The 12,368-nt window shown below is 36.8% G+C and overlaps 1 protein-coding gene across 3 annotated transcripts in view; it reads right to left on the bottom strand.

Moving 5' to 3' along the window:
* ACAD11 (acyl-CoA dehydrogenase family member 11) overlaps positions 1 to 12,368 on the bottom strand; it is an 89,181-nt gene that overhangs the window by 49,449 nt on the left and 27,364 nt on the right. For all 3 annotated transcript variants that reach the window (XR_009540658.1, XM_060149831.1, XM_060149832.1), the window contains 4 exons: positions 6,372 to 6,513; positions 5,671 to 5,792; positions 3,677 to 3,783; positions 2,222 to 2,348 (listed from right to left, as the gene is read on the bottom strand). Coding sequence is in view for 2 of the 3 variants with exons in the window: in XM_060149831.1 (XP_060005814.1) it covers positions 2,222 to 2,348; positions 3,677 to 3,783; positions 5,671 to 5,792; positions 6,372 to 6,513 (498 nt within the window). In the remaining variant the exon portion in view is untranslated. The remainder of the gene's footprint in view (positions 1 to 2,221; positions 2,349 to 3,676; positions 3,784 to 5,670; positions 5,793 to 6,371; positions 6,514 to 12,368) is intronic.

The following is a 12,368-nucleotide window of genomic DNA, read 5'->3' as shown; positions in this document are numbered from 1 at the left end:
CCCCCCTTCTATTTTGAAAAAGCTAATTACTTTTCAAGTGCATATGTTCATAAACAGGGATTAGTACAGTCCAGAGTCATTATACAGGATAAAATGTTTTTATGGATATTAGCACAAGTTTTTAAAGAAAGAAAAAGCTCACATTATTAGATGTAGATATATTCCAGATTTGAAAGATCTGCAGACACAAAATGATTATGGCTTTCCTTGTCACACAAAATGTTGATAATCTTTCCTTTAAAACTAGAGTGCTTTTTTTTTATCATAAAGCATTTTCCTTTATTACAAATTCTTTGTAAATATTTTAGTAGCTGCATGATATGAGGTTCAGATGTATCACAATCCAATTTGTAACACCTCTTCTGTGCTACATGCTTCCCTGGATCGCTCATTTACATTTATGAATGAAAGAACATGGCTACTTGGTTTCCTCTCCCAATTTGAGTCTCCTTTGAATAAATCAGGAAGGCTGATAGGAAAGCTGGGGTCTACACCAAACCCACCACTGGAAAAAAAAAAATGGAGGGGTCTTCCCTGGTGGCGCTGTGGTTGAGAGTCCGCCTGCCGATGCAGGCGACGCGGGTTCGTGCCCTGGTCCGGGAAGATCCCACATGCCGCGGAGCGGCTGGGCCCGTGAGCCATGGCCACTGAGCCCGCGCATCCGGAGCCTGTGCTCCGCAATGGGAGAGGCCACAACAGTGAGAGGCCCGCATACAGCAAAAAAAAAAAAAAGAAAAAAAATGGAGAGAAACTGTCATTTGAAACCCTGGCTTCTTTGAAACACATCATATGCTTTTTTAGAGTACTCTGGCAGCCTTTTTCCTGGGGCAAACACCATTGCTACCCAGGAGTGTTAGAAACCAACTCAAGCAGGCCACCTATTACAGGTTAATTCTTAAATCAAACATCTTGATTTCTCTTCCTCTTCTCATTCTTGCTCTCCACAACAGGCAATCATAGGGGACTCCATTGTAAAAAAAAAAAAAGTTACCACCTGAGTTACAGTCAGTCCTCTCTTACTTAGAAATTCTTCTGAGATGTGTTAAGGTTTTTTCTTTGGTATGATCCACTCTGCTTCCCAAATCCTTTTCCATTCTCTTTTCAAAACCTTTAGTCCTGCGATGTGTACTTTTGTTTTTGTGCTTTTACCAATTCCATTTTTAAAAAAATTTCTTTATTGTTAATTCAAGAGGATTTTATTTGTGTGAGGGGAGGTAAATGCTGATTTCAGTCTGCCATCTTGAACTCAAAGTGTTGCATTTTCTTTTTAACACCCAAAAGTTCAGAATTTTGTTTTTAAAAAATATTTTAATTTTATACTGGAGTATAGTTGATTTACAATGTTGTGTCAGTTTCAGGTGTGCAGCAAAGTGATTCAGTTATACATATATATATATACTCTTTTTCAGATTCCTTTCCCATATTGGTTATTACAGAGTACTGAGTAGAGTTCCATGTGCTATACAGTAGGTCCTTGTTGATTATCTATTTTATATATAGTATATTTTATATATATAAATTTTTATAATGATTTTTATCTTTTCTTCACAGCATTTATCATCTCTTACTTAATGTCTTTCTTTCATGCTAAAGTAAAAGCTCTGTAGAAGCATAAGCCCTGTCTTCTTATTCTTCCTTTTACTTTCAATGGCCTAACCCATTATTAGGTACCTAATAATTATTTGTTAACTGAATGAATGAATGTGTCACATAACTTGTCTACTCTCAGTGAATTTACTGAAACTTAACACCTTAAAATAGTAGCTTGTGGGGGGAGTGATGGTAGTATCTGTGAACAGCTTGAAATGATATACAAAATTTTCTGGGTATGCCTCTCTTGTTTATCCTACAGTTCTCAATTTTCAAAGGGGCCCATTAAAGAAAAAAAAGGCTGAAAGTCACTGCCTTAGGAAAAGACCCCCAAAGTAGCATTTTACTCTAAAATATTTAAAGATCTCAACTTTGTAAACTGCTAATTCCCTCTAACTTAATTTTAATTCCACAGATTTATCTGTGGCATTCCCTTGGCATATTTTAGAAGCTTGGAATTTCTCAGGATCAGGTTCTGCAGCAGTTCAGTGCTAAGGTGAGAAGGGGCATCTAGGTAAGGATTGACTGCAAAGAAATGATACCATGGTACTCCTAGAAGCAGAGATAACAGAAGTAATTCTTCAATAGTCTTGGAGCACAAATACATTCTGTTTGTTTATAGAATACTTACCTTTTCAGCTGGGAGGATGTGTTGTTTCATGAACTGCTTCACCCTAGTAAGAACTTCGTGGCCTGTCCTAGTCTGTACAAACAATTGTCTGGTAGTATCAGTCTGTGGAAGTGCAGTACTGAAAGTTCTTTATAAAAAAAAGTTACAAAGATGTGCAAAACCATTATTATAGATTTCTGAATAGAATGTAATGTCTTCCCCCAGTTTCCCAAAAACATCTCTCAGAAGAAGTTTCCATATTTTGGAGTTTTTGTCTTTCATGTTATGGAAGGAATGCAGAATCACTTTATTTTAAACATTAAACTTTAGTGCTTAAAGCACTTTTTGGAGAAAACATAAGCCTGGCATGACCTCAATCAATGGGAGTTTAAAATCTTTATTGAAGCCACATATCAGAATCTCTAAACAAGAAGGCAAAGAAATAGAATACAAATTTAATAATTACTCTTAGTATATGCCTCACAAATACAACTGCTGGATATCATTATAAACAAGACCTTTAAAGATCATTATGAAAAGCAGCATCATCATTTGTCATGTTGTGGAGATTACAAATATTCGTGTATGAGATGAACTGTAAAACACAACTGTCCTAATGATATGCCATGGATACTTGTGGCTTGGGCAGAATTTCCAGGGACAGCATCATCCGTGCATTCAGTAAGTGCTATATATCACACAGTTTTTTTCTGTTTGTTTCTTTTAAATTTTGCTTTATATTGGAGGATAGTTGATTTACAACATTTACAATGTTTCAGGTATACAGCAAAGTGATTCAGTTATACATATACATATAGCTATTCTTTTTCAGATTCTTTTCCCATATAGGTTATTACAGAGTATTGAGTAGAGTTCCCTGTGATATATGGTAGGTCCTTGTTGATTATCTATTTTATATATAGTAGTGTGTATATGTTAATCTCAACCCCCTAATTTATTTCTCCCCTCCATCACACCTGTTAGATGGCAGTGTGTTTGGAGAAAGTGTATTAGATGTCTCAAAAGTGCTCCACTAATGGAGATATGAATTTCAAAGACTCTTATGAAATGTCTGAATACAGTTTCATGCAATGTCATGGTGGAAGAGAGCAACATTTCTAAACTTAATAAATCATCTTATATAATACATAACTTTAAACAGGTATATGTAAGTAACTTAAATATTAGAAGGAAACATTTGAGAATTTTATCAATATCTTAAAGGTTTATACATTCAAATTGCAAAAAACCCCACAAACCTCTTTTAATCATTAAATGGGTATTTTCTTTAAATCTGAGGTCAATTTATTTTCAAGCATAAAAGAGATTTACTAAAAAATTTTTTACCATGATTGGCAGCAGCAATTCTGGTGTTGTAAGCAATAAAAACAATCCCTATCCCCCTAAAGTTTATGACCTTCACATAGCTAATAAAGGCTCTAATTTGAGTTAGCCACAGAATCTATATTTTCTTACCTTTTTGAGAGTTGTAATCCAGTTTCTGCCAGAGGTTGCACAATATTGGCAAACTGAAAGCTACTTTCAGATGCATTATTTCCCAGAAGATATCTACTATATACTCCCTATAAGTAAATTAATACAAAGTGATTAAAATTCATGGAAAACTATTCTTCAACTATCCAGTCTTTCCACAGTTTCCCAGCTACGTGAATCACTAAACTTACAAGGTACTAAGATATAAATCAGACTATCAGTTCTATTAATTTACATGCAGGCATAATTATACCACTCCAAGTTAAAGACTTACACTTGTATCATTTGGTTAACATACTCTCATCATAACAGAATTATAACTGGAAATCAAACCAAACTTTAAAATGAGTTTAGCAGTTACTAAAGATACCAAATTGGCAAGTCGTATCACCTCTAAAGATCATTGCTCTCCCTACACAGTGGAGAAAAATCTAAAGAAACTAAAATAAAATTAAAAACTATAAAACCAAAGAGAAGGCAATGAGAGACTTCTAAGAATATTTTATCTCATTTTTTGGACCCCTAATTTAGGTGAAACTATTCTCCGTTGAACAGTGTTAGCTGAATGCTCATCTGTTTTTCTTTGTTAATTCTCCATGTTCTGTGTTTCCAACATAATATACTCTCCTGTTCCCTGTCCCAAACACAATCAACTGAATTTCATTAGTTTATTTCTTTATATAATTCTTTGTACAATAAAACACTGCAGCAGTCTTTCCGTCATTTCCAATTTCACATTTCTAGTTAGAATGGAATGTTCATGATCATCTCTAAGGCTACTAACTACACAGTTTATGACATACATATTAATTTCAATCATAAACCATGTCAAGCTTTTATTTGAAATGAAAATACATTTTAAATTCAAAGCCTATCTGTTATCTCACTTTGGAAATTGACAGATATAGAAACATACCATAAACCCTATTTTGAGGAATGCATCCAATCAACATGATTAACTAATATGATTAATATGATTCTAAACTACAGGATGAGATGTAAGACAACTATTTCCTAGACATTTCAGTTATTGGAGGACAGCATGAACTCTGAGGACAGGGAAAAATAACCATAATTTTCGTTAATCCTTCTTTTCCCATTCTTTTTTGTTTCTAAAATCTCTTATTTACTTGTTCTTCCACCAAGCCCTAACCCCTTACCAGAGATGAAGCATCTCAATTTCTTAAAAAAACTAAGACTCAAAGTATAAGGGAGCTGAGTTAGTATAATGAAGAATGCAATTGTCTAAACTGTAAATTTAAAAAACTGAATTTATGTTCAGTTTTCTCTCAAAATTTATCACATAACTATCACATTATTAGAAAATGGAAAATGGACAATTAATTATGTGTTTGAGTGAGCTTATCTACTCACTCAAACACATAATTAAGAGGCTCTGTATGCTAGGTACTGTGCTGGCTTTGGGAAATACAATGATAATTCCTTCATCATCAGCCCTGATTAATAGGGTTTTATAATCTGAATCAGATATCATATAAGAAGTTTAACTCTTTCTTATATTGGATATTCAGGAAATAACCAATTCTCACATGCTTTTTCTGTTTTTGTTATTATGTCTTTCTCTCTCCCTTCTTCCATCTTTTTCGTTTATTATACCAAAAAGTGATACCACATTTTGCTACTCAAATTTTTCCCTTGCCAAATTCCTATTCTGTAAACTCTGGATTTCTGTTTTATCCATGTCTGGTATTTGTTATTATGGAAACTAAATTGATCTAAAGATAAGAATATAAGAGAATACCCTGGTGGTCCAATGGTTATTAGGACTCTGTGCTTTCAGTGCCAGAGGTCCGGGTTCAATCCTTGGTAGGGGAACTAAGATCCCACAAGCTGAGCCATTATGTGGCCAAAAAGAAAAAAAAAAAAAAAAGGAATATAAAACCCCCAAAGACCAAAAATATTGTCAACAGTACATCAATAAGTAATGGTGAAACACATGTTAAAAAATTAATTACCTGTGCTATTCCAGCAATTTTAAAATATGAAAGGGCAAGAAAGAAATTCCAGTTAGGAAGATTAGAATTAATTCCCCTGCAGCGGCAATATATTGAAATCAGTTCTTCCATTGATGGTACCCCTATAAAAACAGTATATACTATAAACTTTAATAAGAATGTCATGGTGAATATTTTAAAATGTCATATTGCATATAAATATAAAACTGAACATAAAATTAATCCATATAACAAAACATTAATCCATATAACACATTATAATCTATATAATTATAATATTATAATTAAAATATTAACTATAATATAATATAATCTTATAATATATTATTACTTATATTACTTATATATAGTATAAATTATATTATATAATATAAATAATGTATTATATTATTAATTATATATAATAAAATATAATATTATAATTAAAACATTATTATCCATATAATTATAATCCATATAACAAAATATGCTCTAAATGTTGATTTCCAAAAGAACATTATATACAAATGATTATATTTTGTAACAAATTACTAGAAGTGGAATGATACATTCAAAAAAATCAATAGAATAAAATGATTTAAAAACATTTCAAGAAACAAAAGCTATTTATCTAAGATTGCAATATAATCTTTTTATTAATTATGAAGCAAAATGAATATAATTTTATATTAATAGCAGTTTAGGCAACACTGTTTTCATACCTATGTTTTCTTGCAAATGAGGACTTTGACTTAACAATGGAATGGTCCTTGGCCAAAAGTAGAACATAGAGAGATGAGCCAAGTCTGACAGAGGATGACCAATGGTTGAAAGCTCCCAATCTAGTACAGCTACAACTCGAGACTGTAATTAAAAATAAAAAGGTTTTAATATAGTAAATCCAAAACAACTAAAATAAGGAGATGAATGAAATAGAATATAATGAAAATCATATTTTCCATCAAAAGCAAATGTGAGGCTGTAGTTTGCAGTCTTTACCCACAGCGGCACATTTCATTTATCAAATAGAGCCAAGTCCCGTTGTTCCATTGCTGGCCAACAGCTCTGCATTTTACTTTACACAGCCTTAACATGTCTACTAATGAACGGAGGCAAAAGCAGTTGAAAAGTTTCAACTGGGAGTAACTATAGTAAAGAAGAAATTCTAACAATTACTTATAATTTAAGAATCTATTCTCTGGTAATGAATCTTACAACATAACAAATATTACACTCTTATGACAATAGTAATTTTTTAAAGTAAGTTATTTCATGCTATAGATATAAAACTATAATTGTTATAAAAGATGCTGTTTGTTTTATGAATACAAAATCCACCATTATATAGCAACATGATAAAAGAGTTGTGTAATTTGGAACCAATAACACGGAAAGCTTTCCTCATTCTATTTTGTAACAATATGTATCAAGGGACTATATAGCTTTATGTTAAGAACACAGGACATTCAACTGCAAATACAAGGGGAAAAGGCAATTTGTAAAATAATATGCATAGTATGATCCTATTTGTTTAAATAAAAAGGGTACAAATGAATACACAAAGTTGAAAGAATATACACCAAACTGATAGCAATGGCTATGGTTACTTCAAGGGACTGAGGCAGAAGGGATGGAATATGGGAGGAGACACTCCATTGGAGGGTTCTGTACGGGAGGAGTGATATGATAGGATTTGTATTTTAAGGTCACTCTAGCTGCTATGTTTTGAATAGACTGTAGGGGAGGCAATGAGGAGGCTGTTGCAATAATCTAGAGAAGGTTATCTAAGCCAGATAAAACAGCAAAGCTCACTTAAGCAATGCAAGTTACTGGGTTTCATGCCTTTATGTAACTTTGTGTGTGCTTGCACTCCCTTGCTTCTCTCATACATTTGAACACATTATTGTAGCTTAAAGGAAAAATGTGGTCTTTGGAATCACAGACCTGTATTCAAGTCCTAGCTCCACCATTTACTGGCTGTGTAATTCTGGACAAGCTAGTTAACCTTTCTGATTCTCAATTTTTGCAGCCATAACATACACCTCTTGCATAGAGTTAGTGTGAAGATGAAATAAGAGCAGGTAACATGTCCATTTTGTTTACCAGTGTCTAGCTGCGAAGTACCTGACATACAGTAGGTGGCCAAAATGTATTTATTCAATGAATAAGTACAGAGCCTGGCATATAGCAGGCAATAAAAAATTTACCATTATGACTATGGGAAAAATTGATCACTGCTTCCTCTATGATTTGACTTCATAAGACTTTTTATGGTTGTGGTTATATTGAATTATAAGTTACTATATATGCTAGATTTGTTAAATTTGCTTAAAAAAGGGATTGGACGCATTTTTCTCTATACCATTCTGTTTGTTTCTGTGCTCTTGACGTCCAAAGAAAAGAAGATGATATACTTAATTATGCTATAAATGTTTAGCTTTTTTTAATTGAACATTTTCCCTGGAGTTAAGTTTCAAGAAATCTGAAACATTTTAAAAGTAATTACCCACAAAGCTATAAAACAATAGCCAGTGAGAAAAGCTGATGGGTCATCAAATTATCAATTAGTATAAATTAATTAGCCATGTTTTATTAGAATCCTGTCTATTCCTGTTTGTGTACAGAGCTATAAAAAGCATAGCATAACTTCTAGTGGATGAGGTGAACATTTACTAATTCATTTTGCTGCTAAAGAACTTAAAATGATTTCTGAGAGTTTTTTTGAAACCTCAGCACAACTGAAGCTTTTCATTTTGTTGATTATCTTCTACCTTGAGTTTTATTTTCTAGGTATGCTTTTTGCCGTATTGAATTTTTAAAAAAATTTTAAATTTATTTTTGGCTGTGTTGGGTCTTCGTTCTGCACATGGCCTTTCTCTAGTTGTGGTGAGCGGGGGCTACTCTTCATTGTGGTGCGTGGGCTTCTCATCACAGTGGCTTCTCTTGTTGTGGAGCGCGGGCTCTAGGCACACAGGCTTCAGTAGTTGTGGCATGCGGGCTCAGTAGTTGTGGCACACGGGCCCTAGAGCACACAGGCTTTAGTAGTTGTGGTGCACAGTCTCAGTAGTTGTGGCTCACAGGCTCTAGAGCACAGGCTCAGTAGTTGTGGTGCACGGGCTTAGTTGCTCCACGGCACGTGGGATCTTCCTGGACCAGGGATCAAACCCATGTCCTCTGCACTGGCAGGCTGAATCTTAACCACTGCTCCACCAGGGAAGTCCCTTGAATTTTATTAATATGTATGTATATTACCTTTTCAAAACAAAAGAAACACATGCAATACAGTAGGACTGACAATAGATGAAGGAGGTAGGAAAAAATATAATAATTTTTAATAAAGTGATAAAGCTAAGAGTAGGTCATTACATAAAATTAAATGTCACAGGTCATATTGATATACAGTTTTTAGCGTTGACAGCAGAATTTGCTCTGAGTTTTCTATGGACAAAATAAAGTATGAAGCATAATCAGTCACAATGTTTATAGTGCATGTAGATTAAAAACAAACCAGCTGCACCTGGATTGCTTCCAAGTGCCCATCAACAGATGATTGGGTTAAGAGGATGTGGTATATATACAATGGAATATTACTCAGCCGTAATAAAGAATGAAATATTGCCATTTGCAGCAACATGGATGGACCTAGAGAATATTATGCTTAGTGAAATAAGTCAGACAGAGAAAGACAAATACTGTATGATATCATTTACATGTGGAATCTAAAATATAATACAAATGAATGCATAGGCAAAACAGAAACAGACTCACAGATATAGAAAACAAACTTGTGGTTACAAAGGTGAAAGGGGAGGGGACAGGGACAAATTAGGGGTATGGGATTAACAGATACAAACTACTATATATAAAACAGATAAGCAACAAGGATATATTGTATTGCACAGGGAATTATACCCATTATCTTATAATGACCTATAATGGAGTATAATCTGCAAAAACCCTGAATGACAATGCTTTACACCCGAAACTGAAACTAACATTATATTACAAATCAACTGTACTTCAAAACAAAGCAAAAAAACCCAGCTGCTCAAGAGTGACAATTTTCATGGAGATCAGTCAAGACAGCAGAGCAGAAAGACCATGAGTTCACCTCCTCTCAGGAGCACACCAAAATAACAACTGTAAGCAGAACAACCATCAATGAAAAAGACCAGAACCAACCAGAAAAGATCTTCTACAACTAAAAACATAAAGAAGGAACCACAATGGGGTGGGTAGGACAGGTGGACTCACAATATAGTCAAGGCCCATAACCCAAGGTGGATGACCCACAAACTGGAGAATAATTACACTGCAGAGGTTTTTCCCACAGGAGTGAGAGGTCTGAGCCCCACGTTGGGCTCCCCATTCTGGGGGTCCTGCATCAGGAAGATGAGCCCCCAGTGCATTTGGCTTTGAAGGCTAGTGGTGCTTAATTGTGGGAGTCCCAAAGGATTGGGGGAAACAGAGACTTCACTCTTAAAGGGTGCACAAAAAATCTCACACACTCCAGGACCCAAAATAAAAGCCATAATTTGATAGGAGCCTGGGACAGACCTACCTGTTGATCTTGGAGAGTCTCCCAGAGAGGCAGGAGGCAACTGCAGCTCACCCTGGGGCCACAGACACTGGTGGCAGCCATTCTTGGGAGCTCCTTCTACCATGTGGACATTGGTGTTGGCAGGCACCATTGTGGAATCCTCCCTCTGGCTTATTACCCCCAGGACCCAGCCCTGCCCTGGCCCAACAGCCTGCAGTCACCAGTGCTGGGGTGCCTCAAGCCAAGCAACTAACTTGGCAAGGACACAGCCCCACCCATCAGCAGACAGGCTGCCTTAAGACCCCCTAAGCCCACAGCTGCCTCTGGATGTGGCCCTGTCTACCAGAGGGCCCAGGACCTAGTTCCAGCCACCAGTGGGCAGGGACCAGATGCAAGAAAACCACAATCCAGCAGCCTGCAGACACAGCCCATCTACCAACAGGCCAGAGACCCTGGCCCTGGGACAAGCCTGGCCCCAGCCCTGCTCACTAGCAGGCTAATTCAAGCTTCTGGACACCCCAGACCCTGTGTCAGAAACCCACCCCCCACCAGCAGCAATCTGATACCATCTCTGGAATCCCTGGACCCTGCAACCAACTCCAGGACCTTATCTGCCTGCCAGTAGTCCGGAAGTAACCCCAGGACCTGGCTTCACCCACGAGGAAGGTGGGCAACAACCATGGAGTTTTCTGGACCCTGACTCTGCCAACCAGTGAGCCAGCACTAGCCCTGGGGCCCCCTGGGCTAGTTCTTCAGTCAGCAGCCTTGTGACCCAGCCCCGCCAACCAGCAGCCGGCAGCCTCCACACAAGGCAGAGCCTAGCAACCAACCAGACTGGAGGCTAACCAAACCTACCAGACTGCCCACATATTCAGCTGGCCACAAGAGAAGGTTCCAGGTAGCCCTCATAGGGGGAACCCCTAGAGCATATAGCTTGGGAGATGAGAAAGAAGTGCACTGCTGGGATGCATAGGACATCTGCTACAGAAGGTCACTTCTCCAAGGTTGGGAAATGTAACTAACTTAGCAGATACATAAAAATACAAACAGCAACTTAGGCAAAATGAGGTGGCAGAGGAACATGCTCCAGATGAAGAAATAAGACAAAACCCCCGAAAAAGAACTAAGTGAAGTGGAGACAGGACATCTACTTAATAAAGAGTTCAGGGTAGTGATGGTAAAGATGATGAAAAAACCCAGGAGAAGAATGGATGCACAGAGTGAGAAGTTAGAAGTTCTTAACAAAGAGTCAAAAAATATGCAGAACAACTGAACAGAGATGAAGAATACAATAAATGACATGAAAAAATATACTAGAAGTAATCAATGGTAGACTAAATGATATAGAGGAATGGATCAGTGAGCTGGAAGACAGAGTAGTGGAAATTGCTGATGTGGAACAGAAAAAAGAAAAAATAAGGAAAAGAAATGAGGACAGTTTAAGAGACCTCTGGGACAACATCAAGCACAATAACATTTGCATTATAGAGGTCCTACAAGGAGAAGAGAGAGAGAAAGGGGATGAGAACATATTTGAAGACTTAATAGCTAAAAACTTCCCTAACCTGGGAAAGGCAATAGACATGCAAGTCCCATAAGTGTAGAGTCCCATAAAGGATTAACCCAAAGAGGAACATGCCAAGACACACTTTAATTAAAATGGCAAAAAGCAAAGATAAAGAGAGACTATTAAAAGCAACAAGGGAAAAGCGAAAAATAACATATAAGGGAACTCCCATAAGGTTATCAGCTGACTTTTCAGCAGAAACTCTACAGGCCAGAAGTGAGTGGTACAATACATTTAAAGTGGTGAAAGGAGGGCTTCCCTAGTGGAGCAGTGGTTAAGAATCCACCTGCCAATGCAGGGGACACAGGTTTGAGCCCTGGTCCTGGAAGATCCCACATGCCATGAAGCAACAAAGCCTGTGCACCACAGCTACTGAGCCTGCACTCTACAGCCTGCGAGCCACAACTACTGAGCCCGCGTGCCACAACTATTGAAGCCCACACGCCTAGAGCCCGTGCTCTGCAACAAGAGAAGCTACCGAAATGAGAAGCCCACACATGACAACAAAGAGTAACTTCCACTCGCCCCAACTAGAGAAAGCCAGTGCGCAGCAAAGAAGACCCAACACAGCCAAAAAGAAATAAATTAAAGAAATAAATTAAAAAAAAAAGA

Source organism: Lagenorhynchus albirostris, chromosome 5 (assembly GCF_949774975.1).
Source record: "Lagenorhynchus albirostris chromosome 5, mLagAlb1.1, whole genome shotgun sequence".
NCBI classification, from domain to species: Eukaryota; Metazoa; Chordata; class Mammalia; order Artiodactyla; family Delphinidae; genus Lagenorhynchus; species Lagenorhynchus albirostris.
The sequence above is the reverse complement of the archived record's forward strand: the minus strand, read 5'-3'. Positions and strand labels throughout refer to the sequence as shown.